This window comes from Hyperoodon ampullatus, assembly GCF_949752795.1.
Source record: "Hyperoodon ampullatus genome assembly, chromosome: 14".
In the NCBI taxonomy this organism is placed as follows: Eukaryota; Metazoa; Chordata; class Mammalia; order Artiodactyla; family Ziphiidae; genus Hyperoodon; species Hyperoodon ampullatus.
Genome location: NC_136927.1, coordinates 49,853,677 through 49,876,680, shown reverse-complemented (window position 1 = coordinate 49,876,680; position 23,004 = coordinate 49,853,677). Strand labels below are relative to the sequence as shown.

At 42.0% G+C, this 23,004-nt stretch overlaps 1 protein-coding gene across 1 annotated transcript; it reads right to left on the bottom strand.

Annotated features, from left to right (window-relative positions):
* Window positions 1–1,657: 1,657 nt before the first annotated feature.
* On the bottom strand, window positions 1,658–18,969 carry LOC307063406 (general transcription factor II-I repeat domain-containing protein 2-like). Its single transcript, XM_079719536.1, is given in 5 exon segments — window positions 1,658–1,834; window positions 1,836–1,859; window positions 1,861–2,007; window positions 10,032–10,135; window positions 18,623–18,969. Coding segments are annotated over 4 exon segments (327 nt in total). The 5' UTR covers window positions 10,131–10,135; window positions 18,623–18,969; the 3' UTR covers window positions 1,658–1,777.
* Between the last annotated feature and the right edge of the window lie 4,035 nt (window positions 18,970–23,004).

Below are 23,004 nucleotides of genomic sequence, written 5' to 3'. Positions count from 1 at the left end.
GCAGAATCTAAATTTTTTTCAAGTGTACATGGAATATTCACCAACATAAATGATGTGCTACCTGATAAATTAGGTCTTGATCAACTCAAAAGGATTAAAATCATACAGAGTATGTTTTTGGATCACAATGGGATTTAACTAGAAATCAATAACCCCCAAATTTCCAAATATTAGGAAATTAAGCAACATGCTTCTCAGTAACCATGGGTCAAAAAGAAATTACTAGGGTTCTTAGAAAATACTTTGAACAAAATCATAATAAAACACAACATACCAAAGTCTGAGGATTACAGCTAAAGCAGAACCTAAAGGAAAAATTATAACTTTAAGTACTTTTTAAAAAGCTCAATGACCTAAGCTACCAAATCAAGAAGCTAGAAAAGAAAAGCAATTAAATTAACTTAAATAAGGAAATAATAAAGAGCAGAAATAAATGACAAAGAAAACAAAGAAACAACAGACAAAATCACAAAGCCAAAAGTTGCCTCATTGGAAATTTAATTAAAAGAGATGAATGCCTTACAAGATTTATCAAGGAAAAAAGAGAGAAAACATATTCAGAGAAATATGAATAGCCTTACATATGAAAATTAGCATGCACTGTGAAAATTTTTTAAAAATCTGTGATTCAATTTCAACGATTAGAAATCCAGTTGGCAGCTGACATTGACCTGAGCATACCCTTCTTGTTCATCAATTACATACTCACCATCTTATTTAAAGATTGCTTCATTTTTTAAATCTTCTTGATAGTAGAGACCCTAAGTTTGGTCTTAAAAGTCAATCTGAATCAATCATCTTCTCTCCTATATATATATATATATATATATATATATATATATATATATATATATATATATGATCTTTTATATATATAGGTTTGTTTTGTAGTAAAATGGTATACAGTTGGCCCTTGAACAACATGAGGGTTAGGGGTGCTCGTGAAAATCTGTGTATAATTTAGTGTTGGCCTTCAGTATCCATGTTTCCTCCATATCCACGGTTCCTCATTTGTGGATTCAACTAACCACAGATGTTGTAGTACTGTAGTATTTACTATTGAAAAAATTCCAAATATATATGGACCTGTGCAATTCAAACCCATGTTGCTCAAGGGTCAACTGTATACATATAGAGAGAGGATATATACATCCTTTGCCAACCCTTGGAGACATCTGTATATCTATACCCTTATCCCCCTACACACACACACACACACACACACACACACACACACACACACACACAAATATACCCTCTGATAAACTTTTTTTTTTTTTTTTTTTCCTTTCTTGGTTCCAGGGAATACAAAATTGCTAATTCAATACCTGGCAGATGACCTACAGTGGTAGAGATAATCATTATACAGCATGTAGGTTTTAACACACTAGACTAGTTTAGCTCACAGATGACCACATATGCTCACTAATGCTCCTTGTAACACATATTGGCACACTGAAGGCTCTGAAAGTCCCACATTTAAAAAAAAAAAAAAAAAAAAAGACAAAGGAGTATAATGGCTATTAACTGAAAGAAAAACCGAATAGGCCTTGAAGGAGTTTTTCCCTTTCCTTTGGGAAGGAGTAAAATAAGAGTATTTTTGTTCAATTTGGTTTTATTTTAGGAATGAATGACAGTTTCATCTATGTTCTTCAAATGTATTCTACAAAACCAGGGCCCTGCTGAGGATACAGTGTAAAATACATTGATCATGTTTCTTGGACTCAGTGTTTTGCTAAGTCAAAGGGATGTGTCAGAACCATTTTTAGGATAATGCTTATGACATCTTAGAAGAAAATAATACATAAGTCTTGCCTGCCAAAATTCTAAGATTTATGAATACAAAGGATAAAATTGTTAACACCTACAGTATTTTGCAAAATCCTTCTGCAAATCCGTTCTGGCATTGATAAAAGCACGTCCTTTCTCTGTTCCAACGACAAACACGTCTGTTTCATACATTGCAATGCAGGCCACTTCCGCCTTGGACTTGGCCAGTTCTTTACACTGAAATGGAAAAAAAAGAATGAAATGTTATCTACAAGGGCAGATCTGGATTTTTGTGGGGCCTGAGAGGTCTGCCTTAAGACAAAAAGTACAAAATTAGGTACAAAACAAATATTTCTTTAGAATGAGAAAAACCACCAAGAAAAAAAACAAAACAAATTTTATCAAGCAAATACCATTAACATCATAAAACCACGAGAAGAAGATTTCTATTCAGCACCTGTGATGATGTTTGTGAGTTATAATAAGAAATGTATATATTTGGTTGTCTTCCACTGTTTCTGGCACAAAGCTCCTAAAACCCTTGGAATTTTCTAAGAGCGAGATAAAGGTGTCTTTTGCTTTGTTAATGAGGTGACTTTGGGGGCCCCCTAAGGATGGGGGCTGGCTGTTGGGAAAACCAACCAGGTGATTAGAAGGTGGGAACTTTCAGTCCCACCCCCCTGACCTCTGGGGAGGGGAGAGGGGCTGGAGATTGAATCAATGGCCAGTGGTTTAATCCATCATCCCTAGGTAATGAAGCCTCCAGGAAAACCCAAAAAGACAAAAGGATTGATGAACAAGTGGAGATTTAGGGAGAGTGGTGCACCTGGAGAGGGCATGGAAGCTCTGTTCCCCTTTCCCCACACCTTGCCTTGTGCATCTCTCCCATCTTGCTGTCCTTGAGTTGTATATATCCTTTTATAACAAACCGGTAATCTAGTAAATCAAATGCTTCTCTGAGTTCTGTGAGCAGCTCTAGCAAATTAATCGAACCCGAGGAAGGGGACGTGGGACCCTCCAATCTATAGCGGGTTGGTCAGAAGCACAGGTGACGATGCGGGCTTGCCAATGGCATCTGAAGTTGGGGGGAGGGGGAGGGAAGACAGTCTTGTAGGACTGAGCCCTTAACCTGTGGAATCTGATGCTCTCTCTAGGTAAATAGTGTCAGGATTGAGGTGAATGGTAGGACACCCAGCTGGTGTCTAAGAATTGCTTGTTAGTGTGGGGAAAAACACCCATGTTGGAACTGAGTGCAGAATCTTGACCGCCTGACACCTGACACGCCTGTCTCATGTGCCTTTTTCCCCTACATCTTTGGCTGCAGACTCTTTGCCTCTTCCTGTGACAACAATTTCATAATATCATTTTCTATGGAGAGAATAGAGATAATTTAATATTTCCTCCAACGTGATTGATTACCTTTTTATTATTATTATTATTATTTAGTTTTTTTTTTTTTTTTTTTTTGCGGTACATGGGCCTCTCACTGTTGTGGCCTCTCCCGTTGCGGAGCACAGGCTCAGCGGCCATGGCTCACGGGCCCAGCTGCTCCGCGGCACGTGGGATCTTCCCAGACGCGGGCACGAACCCGCATCCCCCACATCGGCAGGCGGACTCTCAACCACTGTGCCACCAGGGAAGCCCACCTTTTTATTACTGATGATAAGGATGAATGAAACATGAAAATTCATACCACAGACACACTTGCTGTGGTCTTCTTGTGGTGCTACAGGTCTATCCCCTACAGACAAGAATTCTGATAAATTCTACTATGTGTCGTTCCTTTCAACAATTTAAAAGTGTATTTATAACTGAATACGCTACGTTACTGAGTATCTTCCTGACCAGAGGGAACTTCCGTTTTGACAACATCGATGAAAAACAAATCCTCTGTTGACAATTACACCCATTTAATGACTGGAAGAATTTTCCACAGACTAGCTTCTGGCTCTGTACACTTAAAACCTTGTTTCTCCTCTACTACCCACATACTTTTGGAGTTGGGAACATGTTCACACCACAATATGACCTCAGGTCTTGTCCCTTGATGTCGAGTTACCAGAAGAGTTCACAGTCAACCATCGGATTATTCCTGGAAACCATTCCTATACCGGGACATCTAGCAATAATTGACCCAGACACAGAAATAACATCAAGCCACATAATACTTACCACTAAACTAAAACTAAATGTAATCTCCAACCCAGCTTCCCCTTCTTGAGACCCCCAAAATGCCCATCTCCACTCAAACGTCACCTGACACAGTGGCTTACGGGGGGCAGAATAACAGCCCCTAAAGATGTCCACGTCCTAATCCCCAGAGCCTGTTATGTTACCTTACAGGCAAAAGGGACTTTGCAGATGTGATTACAGTTAGGATCTTGAGATGAGATTATCTTTTTTTTTTTAATTAAAGGTTTTTTCAATTTAATTTTATTTATTTTTGGCTGCCTTGGGTTTCGTTGCTGTGTGTGGGCTTCTCATTGCAGTGGCTTCTCTTGTTGCAGAGCATGGGCTCTAGGCATGCAGGCTTCAGTAGTTGTGGCACGTGGGCTCAGTAGTTGTGGCTCGTGGGCTCTAGAGTGCAGGTTCTGTAGTTGTGGCCCATGGGCTGAGTTGCTCTGCGGCATGTGGGATCTTCCCGGACCAGGGCTCGAACTCGTGTCCCCTGCATTGGCAGGTGGATTCTTAACCACTGGACCACCAGGGAAGCCCAAGATGAGATTATCTTGATTATCTGGGTGGGGCCACAGGGGTCCCCTAATGAAACCACAAGGATCCTAGTATAAAAAGAAGGAGGCAGAAGGGGATGACAAGGGAATCCAAGGGCACATTGGTGCCCTTGCTGGAAGGAACCACAAGTCAAGGAATTCCAGCCCGAGGAGCTGGAAAGGGCAAGGCACAGTTTCTCCCTGGGAGCCTCCAGAAGGAATACAGCCTGTTGACACCTTGATTTTAGCTCTGTAAAACCCACTTTCTGCCTTCTGAACTCCAGAACCGTTGTCAGATAAATGTGTGATGTTTAAAGCCTCTAAGTTTGTGTAATTTGTTATAGCAGCAAGAGGAAGTTAACACAGGGCTTGTGACAGAAAGAGGAAGGCAGAATAGGAGACAGCAACCTTAACTGATGTGGTGGAAAGATCTCACTTTAGCAAATTTTACAAAAGCATATGTGCATGTGTTGCTAGGATCCCCCAAGGCCATGGAAGTGGCCAGTGCAAGGGAGGTGCCCAGAAGCTTTTAAGCTCCATTAACTTCACGGCAAATCTATCTCTGTGTCAAATGAACCAAAAATTCAGCTCTTTATCTAAAGTATAGAATCTGGTATTAGGTGAAGTTATCAATCTTTAGTCTTACTTAGGTCATCATTGGTAGAAAATATCTTCTTAAAAGCATTTTTTTCTCATTATGATATATGCTGTTACAAAAATTTTAGCAGATACAGAAAAGTACACAGAAAAAGAAATCAGCTCTAATTCCATTACCTAAAATTACCCACTATTCACATTTTAAAATATGCACACACAATTTTTAAAAACAAAATTAGAAACATTCTACTGTATATAGGTTGGCATTCTGCTTTATTCACTTTTCATTATTTCTGAGCATTTATAATCCTGAAAAACATGATTTTTGAATGAATATATAATATTCTATCCTGTGTATATGCCATAGTTTAACCATAACATTACTGAAGTTATTTTCCTATTACAAATAACACTAAACATCTGAGTTGTATGTCAATTATACCTCAAAAAAAAAATTCCAAGGATGTAAACATTTCCATACACGTTTATTTCCATGGGCTGGAATCATGTCAGTGGCACATCTGACTCAAAGGTTGTAAATTCTTTTAAGCTTCTTGAAACATTACAAATAGCATTTCAGAGGGGCTCACACTCCCACCAGCCCTGTGAGAAAGGCCACATCACCTGACCAGGACGAGCACCAAGAATCATTGTTTGTAGGCTGGCCTTAGTGACCTGATTCCCAAGAACAGGACTTGGAGAAGAAAGGAAACAGTAACTTGACAATGGAGAAACGTGGCCGACACTACTTATATTAGAGTCCTCCTGAGAAACAGAACCAATAGGAGATTTTATATATATAAATGTAATCACAATGTTAAATAATTATGTATAATATACACATATATATATCACTGAGATTACATATGTACATATAATGAGATTTATCATAAGGAATTGGCTCTTGTGATAACAGAAGCTAAGTCCCACCATCTTCAAGTTGGAGACCCAGGAAAGCCAGTGGTGTTGTTCAAAGGCCTGAGGGCTGGGGACCCCTGATGTAGATTCCAGCCCGAGTCTGAAGGCCTGAGAACCAGGAGTGTGAGGGCCAGGGATGATGGATGTCCCAGCTCACGCAGTCAGGTGTAGAGCAAACTCAGCCTCCTTCTGTCTTTTTGTTCTATTCAGACCCTCAATGGATTGGCTGATGCCCACCCACGCTGGGGAGGGCCACCTGCTTTACACAGCTCACCAATTCAAATGCTAATCTTTTCCCCAAACACCCTCACAGATACACCCAGAAATGTTCTTCAACCAGCGAGTTGACACACAAAATGAACCATCGCGCCACCCTGACCCAGGGGTCCAGGTGAGCCTCACCAGAGACACGTTGGCGCCACGCACCCCTGATGCGATGTAATGAGAAGATGAGGCATCTCACCTCTCTGGTCTTCTTTCCAAAACTCCATAACCCAGGTCTAAACAGGAGGGCTACATCAGAGAAACCCAAACGGAAGGAGATTCGATAAAATACCTGACCGGAACTCTGCAGAACTGTCAAAGTCATCAAAAATAAGAGGAGGGCTTCCCTGGTGGCGCAGTGGTTGAGAGTCCGCCTGCCGATGCAGGGGACACGGGTTTGTGCCCCAGTCCGGGAAGATCCCACATGCCGCGGAGCGGCTGAGCCCGTGAGCCATGGCCGCTGAGCCTGCGCGTCCGGAGCAAGAGGAGATTGAGAAACTGTCACAGATCAGAGGAGCCTAACGGGACAGGATGACTAAATGCCATGTGGGATCACAGGGTGGAGCCTGGAGCAGAAAAAGGACATCAGTGGAAAAGCTGATGAAATTCGAGTGAAATCTGGAGTTGGTTAATAGTGATGTACGGTATTGATCTATTAGTTTCGGCAAATGTACCAGAGTTACATATAACGTATCACAGTTATGTAAGTTATGGGTGGGTGAGGAGTATGTGGGGGCTCTCTGTATGATCTTTACAGCTTTTCTTTATTTATTTATGTTTTTGGCCGGGCCACGCGGCTTGTGGGATATTATTTCCCCAACCAGGGATCGAACCCGGGTCCCCTGCAGTGAAAGCACAAAGTCCTAACCACTGGACCACCAGGGAATTCTCCAGCTTTTCTGTAAATAGTAAAAGTATTCCTAGTACGATAACGTTTTATTAAAACACACACACACACACACATCTCGGTTTCTGAAGACTTGAGGAAGGGGTGAGTGAGAATAACAGTTTAATGAGGGCAGAGTTTCAGTTTAAGAAGATGAAAAAGTTCTGGAGATGGGCAGTGGTGAGGGTCACACAACAGTGTGAATGTACTTAATGCCACTGAACTGTACACTTAAAAATGGTGAAGATGGTAAATTTTACGTCATGTATATATATATATCCTACCACACACACACAAAACTTGATTCTTTCAAGAAAATGTCATAGCTCCCATCCAATCCGTCGGTAAGTCCTAGCAACTCTACCTTCATCAGATCTTTGTGTTCCCGTCGCTTCTTATCTCCGCCACTCCCACCCTAGTCCAGGCCACCAAAACCTCCCACGTGAACCATGGCCTGCAAACTGGTCCCCTGCGTCCACTCGTGTTCCACAGTCATCGACTGTTTACACAAGCACCCCCGCCCCTGCCATCACTCCTTTGCTCAAAACCTTCCAATGCCTTCCCACTACCTGAGGGAAAAAGTCCCAGTCTTGATATGATCTTTTTTTTTTTTTTGGCTGCACCGTGTGACATGCGGGATCTTAGTTCCCCTGACCAGGGACTGAGCCCGTGACCCCTGGCATTGGGAGCGCAGAGTCTTAACCACTGGACTGCAAGGGAAGTCGCAGCCTCTTGTACTTGACTGACCTCTGACCACATCTTCTTTCCTCCCTCTGCTCCAGTGTTACTGGACTTCTTGATATTCCTTGAAAACACCAAACTTGTTCCTGCCAAGGGGCCTTTGCACAAGCTGTTCTTGGTGCTTTGAACACTCTGCCCCCAGATACTGGCCTGACTCACTTCCTCACTTCATCTAGGTCTTTACATAAAGGGCAACTGCCCAGAGAATTTCTCCCAGACCACCCCTCTTAACTATCTGTTCTCTCCCCTAAACCTCTGTTTTCTGACCCCTGTTTTATAAATTATTATTTTTTAAATATTTATTTATTTACTTGGCTGTGCCAGGTCTTAGCTGCGACATGTGGGATCTTTAGTTGAAGCATGTGTGTGGGATCTAGTTCCCTGAGCAGGGATCGAACCCAGGCCCCCTGCATTGGGAATGCAGAGTCTTAGCCACTGGACCACAAGGGAAGTGCCCCTGACCCTCGTTTTAAAATAATATTATATTTATTATATTTACTGATACAAACACACACACACACACACACAGAATTTGTTTATTGTCTGTCTCCCCAAATAGAACATGAAATCTATATGAGGGGGACCTTATCTGTCTTCTCAAGTCTTCTGGCCCCAGCACCTAGAAGACCTTGACATATAGGAGCTGCTTCATGAATATTTGTCAAAAGAAGGAATGTGGTCAGTTCTGGGGTAAGATATTTCTAGTTCTCTTCAAATAGATCTTATGTTTTTTAAAAAAATTCATTCCAGGGTTTTTTTTTTTTTAACACTTTTATTTACCCTCAGATAATCTAGGATAATCTCCCATCTCAAGATCCTTAGCTTAGTCACATCTGTACACTTTCTTTTGCCAAATAAGGTAACGTTCACAGGCTCTGGGGATGAGGACAGGACATCTTTGGGGGCTGTTATTCAGTTTACCATAAGTTGCTTTAAAATTTTCTTTTTATAGTTGGTTTTCTACAGTTTAAATATGATGGGTCTAGGTATGCGTGTGTGTATGTGAGTGAGTTACCTGTGTGTTTGGTATTTTGCCAATTGACCCAATAATGTTCTTTATAGAAAAAGTAAATCTCTCTCTAGATTTTTTTCTGGTCCAGGATCCAATCCAGGGTCACACTTTCTATAGGCTGTCCTGTCTCTCCAGTCTCCTTCCAGACAGATCTCCATCTTTGTCTTTCGTGAGACTGACATTTATGGAAGTGCAGCCCAGTTATTCTGTAGGATGTCTGTAAATTTGGGTTTGTCCTATGCTTCCTCCTTGCAGGCAGGAATGCCAGGACGCAGCACTGCTCCTCCTCAGTTCCTCCCACCAGGAAGCTCGGGAGGTCCCTCCGTCCCATTACTCCTGATGTTCCCCTTGGTCACTTGATTAAGGGGGTGGCTGTCAGGTTTCTCTACTTTTATAAAGTTACTGATGTTCTGTTTTTTAATCAATATGTTATGATCAGATGCTTTGAGGTTATGTAAATCTCCCCTCAAATTTTCACCCACAAGGTAAATTTTACACTTTGGATGTAAATAGATGCATATCAATGGATTATTAATTTTTTTTAAATTTATTTTATTTATTTATTTTTGGCTGTGTTGGGTCTTCGTTGCAGTGAGCGGGGGCTACTCTTCATTGAGGTGTGCGGGCTTCTCACTGCGGTGGCTTCTCTTGTTGTGGAGCACAGGCTCTAGGCGCGCAGGCTTCAGTAGTTGTGGCACGCGGGCTCAGTAGCTGTGGCACATGGGCTTAGTTGCTCCGTGGCGTGTGGGATCCTCCTGCACCAGGGCTTGAACCCATGTCCCCTGCATTGGCAGGTGGATTTTCAACCACTGCACCACCAGGGAAACCCCTGGATTATTAATTTACCTTTGACTTTAAACAAAAAGTATTCTCAAACAAGGTAACGGAGGTGCCTTCATTAAATTTTCAGATCTAGAGAGATTACATTTATATAATTCCATCCATAATGTAAGAAAAAAATTTCTTAATTATCTGACAAGCCCATAATCCCCTATAAAAAAGGATATGTGTACACAGATAGGATGTAACACTGAAGCTGAACATCAAAAGTGTCGGTGAAGTGTTTCACCGTTCTGATGTTCGGCAGTGATCCAACCACGTGACATTTTATAGAACTGCAAAGCCATCTCACCATGGACTCAAGGGCAGACACGAGGAACGTCACCACCATCCTGCTCTCCGAGGACTCCTCATTTGTGATGGGCAGGGTGGACATTGCTACTTGGGCCATGATCCCTAGGAAAGAGAAGTATTAGGAAAGTGAGTGGTAGAAATTCAGTGTCCTGCTCAACATGTTTAGAGCTGTGAGCGTCCTCACAGGTGACCTAGTTCAACCCTTCCTTTAAAGGTGAAGAAACCAACACTTAGAGACAGTAAGTGATTTGCCTAAGATCTGTATAGAGCAATGCTAACTTTCCATAGTGTATTTTCCACTAAACCTAGATATCACCTTCTCATAAAATAAATTCAGGTATGCTAGAGAGGCATGTTAACTATTTCCCAGACGAGGAGGAAGGAAGGTAAGGTCCTTTATTGATCCAGTGTTGTTTTGTCAGATTTCAGCATGACCATGCCTGGCACCACATTCTAGTCCACATACACAGGAAAAGGAGGGAAGTGGCTTTGTGTATTACAGATGGGAAGAGAAAATCCCTTCCTTCCTTTTCCTGCTAGGACTTCTGCATGAAAGCTCATTCTAATTTTCCCCAAACTCTAAATCAAGTGAGCATTAAAAAGTTTCTTTGAAAAAGTTTCTCTAACATCATAAAAAGAGTTCTTTGAACTAGAGCATACAATGTAAGCGCCTGTCACTGTGTCCTGCCCCTGCAATATCTGGCTTAATTATGTTTGTAAGCAAAAGATAAACAGATCAACATAAATATGTATGTGGGAGGAAGCCTAAAGATCTACGGGGGTGGTCCTATAAGGCTATTCAGAAATATTCGCAAACGTTTCTTTCAGAGCCCGTGGTTCAATTCCTTGCCCACTTGAAGGTATGTGGCCGCGTGCCTTGCCTTGGCCGAGGATGTCAGGGAAATGACATCACTTCCACACAGAGGTTCCTGCCACACTCCTTTCTATGCAATGACTCTGCCACGTTCCATATGGTTGGGTTCCAGATTGAGGAAACTGTGGATCAGACCCACAGCCAATCACAAGAGACCTCTAGCACAAGCAAGAAATAAATCCTTGCTCCTTGAATGCACCAAAATCTGGTGGTGTTTTTAACCATCGCCTACCCTAGCCAATCTGGATGGATATAGCAGGCTGAAAAGGAATTCTAAAAATATAACTACTGTCTATCTACATCTTCTGAAGACACTTGAGGATCCTTGAGGATCTCTTAAGTTAGAGCTAAGGTCTTCCTGAGAAAGAAAGAATGTAGACTAGCACGTACAGAGCCATTAGGATGCAAATTGTTTGACTTAAAATTTTTTTATAACTTTCCCTATTATGAAATAGAACATGAGAGTGTGAGAGTGTGACATCATACGATAGATAGATAGATTTATTTATCTATCTCTTTCTTTCTTTCTTTCTTTCTCTTTCTTTCTTTCCTTCCTTCCTTCCTTCCTTCCTTCCTCCCTTCCTCCCTTTCTCCCTTTCTCCCTTTCTCCCTTTCTCTCTCTCTCTCTCTCTCTCTCTCTCTCTCTCTCTCTCTCTCTCTCTCTCTCTCTTTCTCTCTTTCTCTCTTTCTTTCTTTGCCATACGCGGGCCTCTCACTGCTGTGGCCTCTCCCGTTGCGGAGCACAGGCTCTGGACGCGCAGGCTCAGCGGCCATGGCTCACAGGCCCAGCCGCTCCGCGGAACGTGGGATCCTCCCGGACTGGGGCACGAACCCGTGTCCCCTGCATCAGCAGGCGGACTCTCAACCACTGCACCACCAGGGAAGCCCCTATTTATTTATTTTTAAAAACATTTATTTATTTAGGCATGCTGCGAGGCTTGCAGGATCTTAGTTCCCCGAGCAGGGATCGAACCCCTACCCCCTGCAGTGCAAACGCGGAGCGCTAACCACTGGACTGCCAGGGCAGTCCCAATTTGAAGTTTTTAAATAATTATCTTAATATCAAGACTTTGACACTCTTCTTGTTATCACACCCATATTTGAGAACAGATAGAAGTTTGTGAATGTTGTTTGTCATAACAAGGACTCTATTCCCACAGAGCTGGAGTCAGAAAAAGCAGCAAGCAGCACCACCAAGGACACATGTTAAGTCTTAGAAACTCTTTGCTCTAGCATCTAGAGTCCATGATCATCACTTAGTACAGCAGGCCGAAGAAAGGGGTATCACAAAGTATGAAACAGCAAAGGCACGCTATTTTTGCCACTTACCAGGCTATTCACTTAGATTATGCCCTATCCTGATTCTTTGGGAGCTCAGAATATTTTCATTCATAATTCTTATTTTCCCTTTATTATCCCAGACAGGGAAAAAGGAGCAGATGTATTCTCAGGTTACAAACATGTTGATTTGTCCATGAAAAGCGAGACACTGGGCAACTTCCTGCCTACTGCTGTTTCCACTTCTCACCTTCAATTGCTGTAGATCTGCTATGTCAATCACATTCAGTGTGTGTTAAGAAATGGGAGGGACACCATACCAACAGCCCGTGGGGATGCCACAGGCGAGGAGAGGTCCTGTTTCATTACCAGAACTTTTCAAGAGCACCTGAGTACTTTTTGATGGTAAGAACGCTGGAGGGGACTGAGTCCCGTCAAGCTTGATGGGGAAGGATGCATTTCGTTTGGGGCTTTCTGCTCTCTAGAAACGGCTGTATCTGGATTACAACAGAAATTCACTGAACTGTTCTTTGCCTGTCCCAAGAGGTCATTTCCCTGGATAGTCCTTTTTTTAAAAAAAGAAATTTATTTATTTATTTGGCTGTGCCAGGTCTTAGTTGCGGCACACAGGATCTTCGTTGCCACATGCAGGATCTCTTTTTAGTTGCAGCATGCCGAATCTTTAGTTGTGGTATGTGGGATCTAGTTCCCTGACCAGGGATCGAACCCAGGCCCCCTGCATTGGGAGCGCAGACTCTTAGCCACTGGATCACCAGGGAAGTCCTCCCTGGATAGTCCTTAGTCAACGCTGTTCATGGAACATTCCCTGCACCCCTAACCCGGTGGCTGCATCCTCTCCTGCTCCCTTTGCCAGAAAGAAACTGCCATCACACAGTGGCATCAACAGTGAACACCAGAGGACACACCAAGTTAGGCTGGTGACACAAGCTTACAGGGCATGAGGCATGATGGGCTGGTTCTCACAGAAGCAAGGGCCAGGAAAGCCAGATTGTGGATTCCCCAGACCACCAACCTGTTTTGGGAGCCCAGTGTGCGGCGGCCCTCAGGCTCCTCCTCTATGACTAAATCAATCACTTACTGTGAAGGTTCCTTTCACCTCTGACTTCTATGGGCCCGCTCGTTTTAAAATCAAGGGAACCACATATTACATGAGTCTATGCATATGAAATGTCCAGAATAGGGAAATCTATAGAGACAGAAAGTAGATTAGTGGTTGCTTAGGGCTGGAAGGTGGGGTAGCTAAAGGGTACAGGGTTTCTATTCAGGGTGATGAAAATGTTCTGACACTGACTGTGGTGATGACTGCCCAACTCCATGTATATATTAAAAACCACTGAATTGGGGGTTTCCCTGGTGGCGTAGTGGTTTAGAATCTGCCTGCCAATGCAGGAGACACAGGTTCGAGCCCTGGGCCGGGAAGATCCCACATGCCGCGGAGCAGCTAAGCCCATGCACCACAACTACTGAGCCTGCACTCTAGAGCCCACGTGCCACAACTACTGAAGCCCTCGCATGTAGAGCCCGTGCTCCGCAACAAGAGAAGCCACCACACCGCAACAAAGAGTAGCCCCCGCTCGCTGCAACTAGAGAAAGCCCGTGCACAGCAACGATGACCCAACTCAGCCAAAAATAAATAAATAAATTTATTTACTCATTAAAAAAAAAGAATTCTGATTAAATTACTTCATGTTAAAGGTCCAACTTGAAATTTTTATTTATGCAAAACACATCTATTGGCAAAGTTAGAGTTTCACTCCAATTTCTTTTCTTTATCTTTACGTGTCAGCTGCATTACTTGTTGAAATATTAAAATAATTTTCCCATTGGAAGTTACAGAAATCTCACAAAGATTTTTAAATAAGCTTTTAAATATAGTGAACATGTGTTCAATTTTTATCTAAAATAAAGCAAATATTTGTTTTAAAAAAGGACTGACGTGGGTAAATTTGCACTGTTCTAAAGATAAACCTGGAACCAAGCTCTTTAATATCTTACTGTTTTTTAAAACTGTGATGAAGAAATATATTCTTTTTTTTTTTTTTTTTTTTTTGCGGTACGCGGGCCTCTTACTGTTGTGGCCTCTCCCGTTGCGGAGCACAGGCTCCAGACTCAGTGGCCATGGCTCACGGGCCCAGCCGCTCCGCGGCATGTGGGATCTTCCTGGACTAGGGCACAAACCCGTGTCCCCTGCATCGGCAGGCGGACTCCCAACCACTGCGCCACCAGGGAAGGCCAAGAAATATATTCTTGACCATTATCTTTCAGAGTTAACTAATTCAAGCACTGTTAAAAAAAAAAAAAAAGACTAAGTCTCATTCAGCGGAGTCGAGTCTTACAATGGAAGTAGGTATACCAAAAGGCAAATTCAAGCATGGTCAACATTATCTGAGGAAGCAGTACATATCTTTCCCAGAGAGAACATTTTTCTTCCATGATTTCTTTCATTGTTTAGGGGAGGGGCTTTTCTAGCTCTTTATCAGCAGATGCAACTTTGCCGACACCACACATTTTTTCAGGTAAGTAGTTCTGAAATCTGTCAACCACCCCTAGCGGGCTCTGCGTTGTCTATCACAAGTCCATCCCCTCTTTGGTGGTGGTTTCCCTTTTTTCTTAGAACTTTGCCATCGATAGATATGTCTTTAGATTTCATGTCGTCTAGCCATAACTTGAATATTTTGCAGTCTCTCTAAAGCCTTATCACATACTTGGCTGGTCACCTAGCAGCTACTGGAACCCTCAAAGCCACAGTATGGTGACTCTCATGTTGATGACATGAGTAGTGGATTCATCGTGACCTCTCTGTGACCCCTTGCTAAGTCCTGCAGAGCCAGTTTTCCCTGCAGTGTTGACATGGGTCATTGTTTCTTCCATTAATCATCCAATGATGTAGTGTAGGGGCCATGATGTATGAAAAATATGCATTTTTAAACAGTAGAACCAGACACAGTGTTGTGAGATGCTCACACTGAGAGCCACTAGAGATCTGAGCCCACTTAAGGGACTGGCATATTCCAGGCTCTTATGCTTGCACCTAATCTGTAATTACACCACAGTAATCTCTGAGAGGACTGTGATGCCAAAACTTTAACAGAGAATAAAATAACAGGCAGAATGAAACTAGGTGGAACTCAAAAAGGCTATTTTCGGTTGGTGTCAACTGTGCCACCAGCAATAATTTTAAAAATGTATGTTTCATAATTATTGCTTTGTTTGCACCCTTTACTTAACAGCAAATGGAGGCAGGAACTTTGTCTTTTACATTTTATGATTTAGAACACACCATGTGTCAATAGCACATCCAAACTAATGAACCATGGTTATAAGCTAATCAGGTGGTTTCCCACCTTGAGGACATTTCCCTGAGAAACAAAATCATTGCATTCTAATAGTTAAAAATCCTTGACAATGAGAGCTTATACCAGAGTTCAAACCCCCAAAGCCTATATGGTGATTAACTTCTCTACTGAAATCTAAAGCACCAGCTATGTTCATTTTGATCACAGATTTTATATAGTGCTTAACTTTTTGCTTTTTTAAAACTAGAGATGTAAACTGAAACAACTCTCAAATCTCAGTTTTCCCAGAAAACTTTGAGGACTTTCTCTCCTTTTCAATGTTATATTTTACTAATGAAAAGCAAACATCAAAACCAGACTACCACCTCTTTTTATAAATAAAGTTTTATTGGAACATAGCCACACTCACTGGCTTGCATCTTGTCCATTGATTGCTTTCCTGCAAAGGCAGGGTTGCATGTGACAGAGGCCACATGTCCTCAGAGGTGGAAATATTTATTATCTGACCCTTTACAAAAAAAATTTGCCCATCCCTGTTCTAGAATTCATTTCCACCACTTAAATTTTGGAATGTCATCCACTCCATTTATCAAACCTCTGAAATCTTGAAATAGACACCTGCTTTATTTTTTAAACTGTTTCTAAATTTACCTTTCCAAAGGTTAATTTTTCAGATCCCTGAGGCCTTGATTTTAATTAGCAAGTTCCCAAGGTGCCACCTTCTCCCTGACTCAGCCCAGGCCTACAGCAAGTGGAAACTACAAATGCAGGTGTACCTATTCAGCATTCAACAGAAATGTATTGAAGTGGTCAAGAGGTACAAATTCCCAATTATAAAATAAATTAGTCCTGGGGATGTAATGTACAGCATGGTGACTATAGTTAACAATACTGTACTGTATATTTGAAAGTTGCTTAGAGAGTAGATCTTACCACAAGAAAAAAAAATTGTAATTATGTGATGTGATGGATGTTGACTAAACTTATTGTGGTAGTCATTTCACAATACATACATATGTCAAATCACTATGTTGTACTCCTAAAACTAATACAGTGTTATATGTCAATTATATCTCAAGCTAGGGAAAAATATCCTAAAAAAAGAATAATAACAAATTTCAAGACAACCAGGACTCTTCTGGAATGACCAAGGAGTATGGAAAAGAACTAGACATAATATGTATTTTTCAATGTCAAAAAACGAAAAAAAAAAGTGAAAATTAAATGCTTGGGAATTCCCTGGGGGTCCAGTGGTTAGGACTCCATGGGTTCAGTCCTTGGTCGGGGAACTAAGATTCCACAAGCCGTGCAGCGTGGCCAAATTAAATGAAAAAAAAAAAGCTTAACAAATAATCAAGAACTTTAGCTTAGCCAAACAAATGTTTAAAATTAAAAAAAATCTAATAAGCACGTGCTATGTGAAAACATACACTGCTGGTAGGAAAGACATGGGGGAAACAAAGTGATTTTTATGTGAATAAAATCCACATCCTGCGGTCTCGAGTTAGACAGACCTGCATAGATACAGCAGAATAGCAGGTAATGAAGGCAAAATGAAAGCCAGAACCCCCCGAAATGGTTCTGAGTCAACAACCTGGCGGATGAGACTGAAAGCATGTTAGCAAGTTCTGCTTGAGAAGAGATCTTCCAGGCAGCAGGTGTGGGCAAAGACCCAGAGCTCTGGGCAGCAAACATCGGGCACTAAACAACAGGAAGGCAGAAAGAAAGTTGACCCGCTCCAAATGGATTAACACCTGCAGTAGCCTGGTGCCAAGCCCTGTGTCCACTGAAGGCAAGGTGGCCGGTCACACAGATCAAGCCTTCCTCTCCAGGTGGAAGAAAAGAAAAGGCTGCTCAACTCTTCGATTGCAGCTATGAGCAATATCCAATTTGCCAATTTCCAATCCCGTATTTAGACATCTGCTTACTTCAAATTAACAGCAGGAAACTAAACGGTGGCATTTTTGGCTCAGCCATTCCATTCCTTGGTATGTACCCAAGAGTTGAAAACAAATGTCCACACAAAAACTTAAACACTGATGTTCAACAGCAGTATTCGTAATGGCCCCAAAGTGGAAATAATCAAAAAACATTCATCAATTGATAGAAAATGAGAATGTGGTATATCCATACAATGAATTATTATTCAGCCATAAGAAGGAATGAAAGAAGCCAGATCCAAAACACTCCCTTTGATGATTCTATCCTTAGGAAATACCTGCAATAGGCAGAGACATAGGGATACAAAGCACATTGGCGGTGTCCGGGGGGGGGATGGGAAAGGGGAATGACTGCCTAATGGATATGGGGTTGCTTTGGGGGTGATGAAAACATTCTAGAATTACTGGTGATGGTTGCACAGCTCTGTGAATAAACAAAAACCACTGAATTATACACTTTTAAAGGTGAATTTCATGGCGTTGTCAATAAAGCTGTTATTAAACAGCAAAGCTTGGGTTCGAAGCACGGGGAATATAGCCCTGCAAGACTTTTTTCTCCTTTATCTCTAAATCATAATAGTGAGGGACTGTAGTCTAGGACCAGAGAGCCTTCTTCTGACCTCTAGGTTGGTTTTCTGCCAACAAACCGGCCACTGGTGGCCGCCCCAGTGACCACGCCCACGACAAACCCCACACCGCGCGCCACTCGGCAACGTGCGCGACGTGAGGGGCGGTGTCGGGACACCTCTGCCGTGGAGCCGGGCGCAGTTACCAGGCAACAGCGTCTGTCCCGCCCCGCGTCCGCACGCAGCGCGGTATCCTCACGTACGCCAGCTGGAGCGTGGCCTCACGTACATCGGGCCTTAGAGAGCCCAGGGTCGGCAGCACCCGCCCCCACCGCCTCCGCTCAGCCAATCAGAAGGGAGAGGTATGCGCGTTCCGTGCGTGCTACCGTTGCCCTCGCGCCAGAACTTCCCCGCCCCACCCCCACTCCTCGGGCCTTGCCCGCGGGGCGCCGGTTCGGGGGCCGGTCGGGCTGGCGGCGAAGAGGATGCTTGCAGCCCGCGCGCCTGGGCGGGCGGTCTCCCCAGGCCTCCCCTCCGTCAGGCCCGCGGGACGAGAAAGTTCCAAGCAAAGCACCCGCTCTTAATGGCGGCTGCGGCGGGGGCGGGGTACGCACCTGAGGTCCCCGCAGGCGGGCGGCGCCCGGCCGGCCGCGGGGTCCGAGGGCTGAGCCACCTGGGAGTGGCCAGGGGGCCAAGGGCGGCGGCCGCGACCGCGAAGAGGCGAGGGTGCGGCGTGTGGGCGGTGGCCGAAGCCCTGCTCTCCACTATCCCTTCTTTTTCTCTTTCTTTTCCTTTTTTTTTTTTTTTTTTGGCTTCCTGGAAGGCAGCCTAGACTCGTGTGTCCGCAGCGCCCCAAGTGGGAGTTGCCGTTTCCGGTGCCGTGGAATAGTTCAGCTTCACAGTGAGCTTGTTGGAAGTCCCTTAGTCCCGCTCTGTTCAAGGCCAGACGTGCTCGTCCATCTTCAGCCTTAGATGAGTGGCTGCACGTGTCTGGTCTCACCACTGACACCGCCCCCGAACGTGGACTACTTTCTTGCTGTCATTTAATTTGATAGTTTCGCATGATTGCAGTTTGTACCTTTAAAGCGGTGAGGTCACAACTCCAGTGACCAGGGAATCTGCCTTAAAGCCAACGAGTTGTTTGTTATAATACTGTAACAACGTGTCCTCACCTTTTGATGGGGGTCAGTGACATAACCAACCAATCATGAGTTGTCCATCAGATGGTGATGACACTCCAGCAAGTAGTCGAATATTACTGTAGTGTTGTTTAAGCAACTTTACAGTTACATATTTTATATATGCCAAAAGGAGAATAGGATAATAGAAACCGTTTACCCATTGCTCCGATTTAACATAGCTGCCTTGTTTCTCGTTTTAAAGGAATATTCAGACGCAATTGAAGGCAGCGTTCTCATTCTTTACTGTCTTGAAGTTATGTTCTAATACACATTTTCTTTTGCGAAAAGACAAGTGTCACGATTCGCTGACATTTTTTTCTGTAAGTGGCTCACAAAGATATGCTTCCTAGCAGAAGCTGCTAAAAAAGATGTTATTTCAAGGTAAAGATAACCATCCAGCAGTTAGTTGAGATGGTACCTGCTTTTTTTGACATCATTTTTAAAAGATGTTTGAAAATATTTCCATTATGTTATAGTTGATTCTTTCTGTTCAGAAGAGTTATGGTCTATAAATTCTTAGCAAACACTGAGCAAAACTGAATACTGCTCCTAGGAGAAATACAGGATTAGGTTTCTGCCAGCCTCTTCACATTTTGGTAAAACTATCAATACATAACCTTATTTTATGTGTGTGTCTGTTTAAAGACACCTTATTTAATGTATATTGTTGATTCATTAGTTGAACTCATGGCCAACAGCGCTGTAACTCTTGTGTGAAGGAAGCTTAGCTAACACAAGTATTTTCTACGTAAGGCACATCTCTGCCTTGTTCTTGGGAATACTAGACAATGCTATGTTTGAGGACCTTTTTTTTTTTTTTGCGGTACGCGGGCCTCTCACTGTTGTGGCCTCTCCCGTTGCGGAGCACAGGCTCCGGACGCGCAGGCTCAGCGGCCATGGCTCACGGGCCCAGCTGTTCCGCGGCATGCGGGATCTTCCAAGACCGGGGCACGAACCCGTGTCCCCTGCATCGGCAGGCGGACTCTCAACCACTGCGCCACCAGGGAATCCCCCCAACATCATCTTTTGCAGTAGACTCCTAATTTGTCTCTGATTCTGCCCTTAACCCTCCTCAGACTATTCATAGCACCAAAACACCACAACCTGGAGAATTCTGTAATTTGTACCTCATTTCACTCCTCTGCTCAAAACTGTCCAATAGGGCTTCCCTTTTTTACTCAGCAGTAAAAAAGAACGAATTACGGGTACGTGGAATCTCCAAATTCATCATGCTTAGTCAATGAAGACACACATCAGAGCCCATATTTTATGATTGTTCATATATATAATTCTAGAAAGGACAAATTATTTTATAGTGGCAAAAACCATGTCAATTTCCAAGTACCGGGGTGGAGAAAGGGGTTGACTGCAAAGGATATGAGGATGATTTTGGTGGGGAAGGAATTATGCTGTATCTCAATTGTGGTGGTGCTCACACAGCTGAATACATTTTTCAAAATTCTTCAAACTATAGTTTGGATGAATGCAATTTATTTTACATAAATTATACCCCTATATTGATTAAAAAGCCAGCCCTTCCCATTCCTGTTTCTTGAAAAATAATTTAAAATTATTTTAAATTAAACATATGTAGTCACATTGTTTTTGCTAAAAATCATCTTACCTACTGGTATTTTCCTACCACTACTATTTTTAATGACAGCAAAGAGTTTAAAAAACACAATAAGATGTTTGTTTTAAAATTATTGTTTATTTAATCTTTATCTCATTATTTAAATAATTTCTTTGTATATTTCATAAAGTACATATTAGTATAATAATATGTGCAAATGATTTATATATATTTTTTCATGCTCACAAATTTTACCCATAGGGATACGTAATCAAAATAATTTGGAGACTACTGCCCTAGAAAGTTGGAAGATCCCTTTTCTCAGAAAACTGAGAGAAGAATTTACCTGGAAGCAGCGAGCTGAATTCATCAAGCAGATGGCTGAAACCAATGGTAATATTAGAGTATACCACATTTACGTGCCACGGGAAGACTCAAGATTGTAAAATGTCATTTCTCCTAGTTAATTTCTCTCAATTAGCTCATGAATTTAATGCAATTCCAATAAAAAAAATCCCAGTGGGATTTTTTAATGCAACTTGGCAAGATGATTTTAAAATTTATTTGAAAGTAAATGTTATGAATAGCAAAGGCAATTTTGTAAAAGAACAAAGAAGAGACATTTGAATAAAAATCAAAGCATATTATAAAACTGTAGCAGGTGAAATCTTGTCACATTAGTTTGAGAATAAATCAGTAGAAACAAAAATTGAATTCAGAAATTGATCCGTGTATGTGGAAATTTATCATATGTTATAAATGGCATTTCAAATCTTCAGATAAACTCTGTTAATAGCCAATAATATGGGGACAATCAGATATCTGTTTGAAAAAAATATCAAGAAATATACAACCTTGTCTCATACTACTCATAAAAATCAACTCCAAATCTACATAGAAAAAGTAAAAAATTAGATTAAGTGTTTTACAAATATTACAGAATATCCTTATTATCTTGGGTAGTAGTTTTCCTAAACAAGACACAGAAAGCAGAAGCTCTAAACGATAAAGTTAGTAAAACTGACTACAAGAAAATAAAATTGTGTAGGACAGAAGACACCATAAATTAAGAAAAAAGACAGGATAAAATATTTCAACACATAAGGGTTTCTATGCATAATATATCAATTACTTCTATAAATTAATAAGACAACCCAATAGAAATGTGGCCAAGAATATGAATAAACAAACAATTCTCAGTAAAAGAAACATGAAATGCTAGTAACCATAGATGTTCAAACTTCCTAGAGATTACAGAATACAAAGTGAACCAGTAATGAGATATGCTTTAGGTATTAGATTGACAAACATTTAAAAAGTTTGTATCAGGTGTTTGGTATATGGAAAAATGAATCCACCCGTATACTATGGTAGCACAACTTTTAGAGAACAAATTAAAAACATCTATTAAATTTTTTAAATGAGCATTTTCTGTGGCCCAGCAGTTCCAGTTATCAGTATCTACCCAGGTTATACCCTTAAATAAGTGCAAAAGGAACACGTACAAGAATATTCACTGTAATAGAAAAAAATAGAAACAACTCAAATGTCCATGAAAAAAGGAGAATGGTTAAACAAGATGTAGTTTATTCACAGTAATATCCAAGAGTGGAAAAGAATGGGGTAAGTCCAAACAAACTGTTGTAAAAGTTATCTCCAGGGCTTCCCTGGTGGCACAGTGGTTAAGAATCCGCCTGCCAATGCAGGGGACATGGGTTTGAGCCCTGGTCCGGGAAGATCCCACATGCCACGGAGCAACTAAGCCTGTGCGCCGCAACTACTGAGCCTGCGCTCTAGAGCCCGCGAGCCACAACTACTGAAGCCCACGCGCCTAGAGCCCGTGCTCCGCAACAAGAGAAGCCGCTGCAGTGAGAAGCCCGCGCACCGCAGTGAAGCGTAGCCCCCCCCCCCCCCCCCGCTCACTGCAACTAGAGAAGAGCCCGCGCACAGCAACGAAGACCCAATGCAACCAAAAATAAATTTATTTTAAAAAAAAGTATCTCCAATATAGTTTTGAGTGAAAAGATGAAGTTGCAGAATGAAATACGTATTACCCCAATTTTTAAAAACACACCTAACAAAAATAAAATAATGGTTTTCCATGGTACCAGATATATGTGGTGCTGTGGTTAAAGGAGCCTTTAGCCTTAGCCATGTATAGTGTTTTATTAATTAATTTTTCTACAAAGGTAAAAATCATAGATTAATTGTATAATTAAACGTTAATAATAAAAATTAAAAT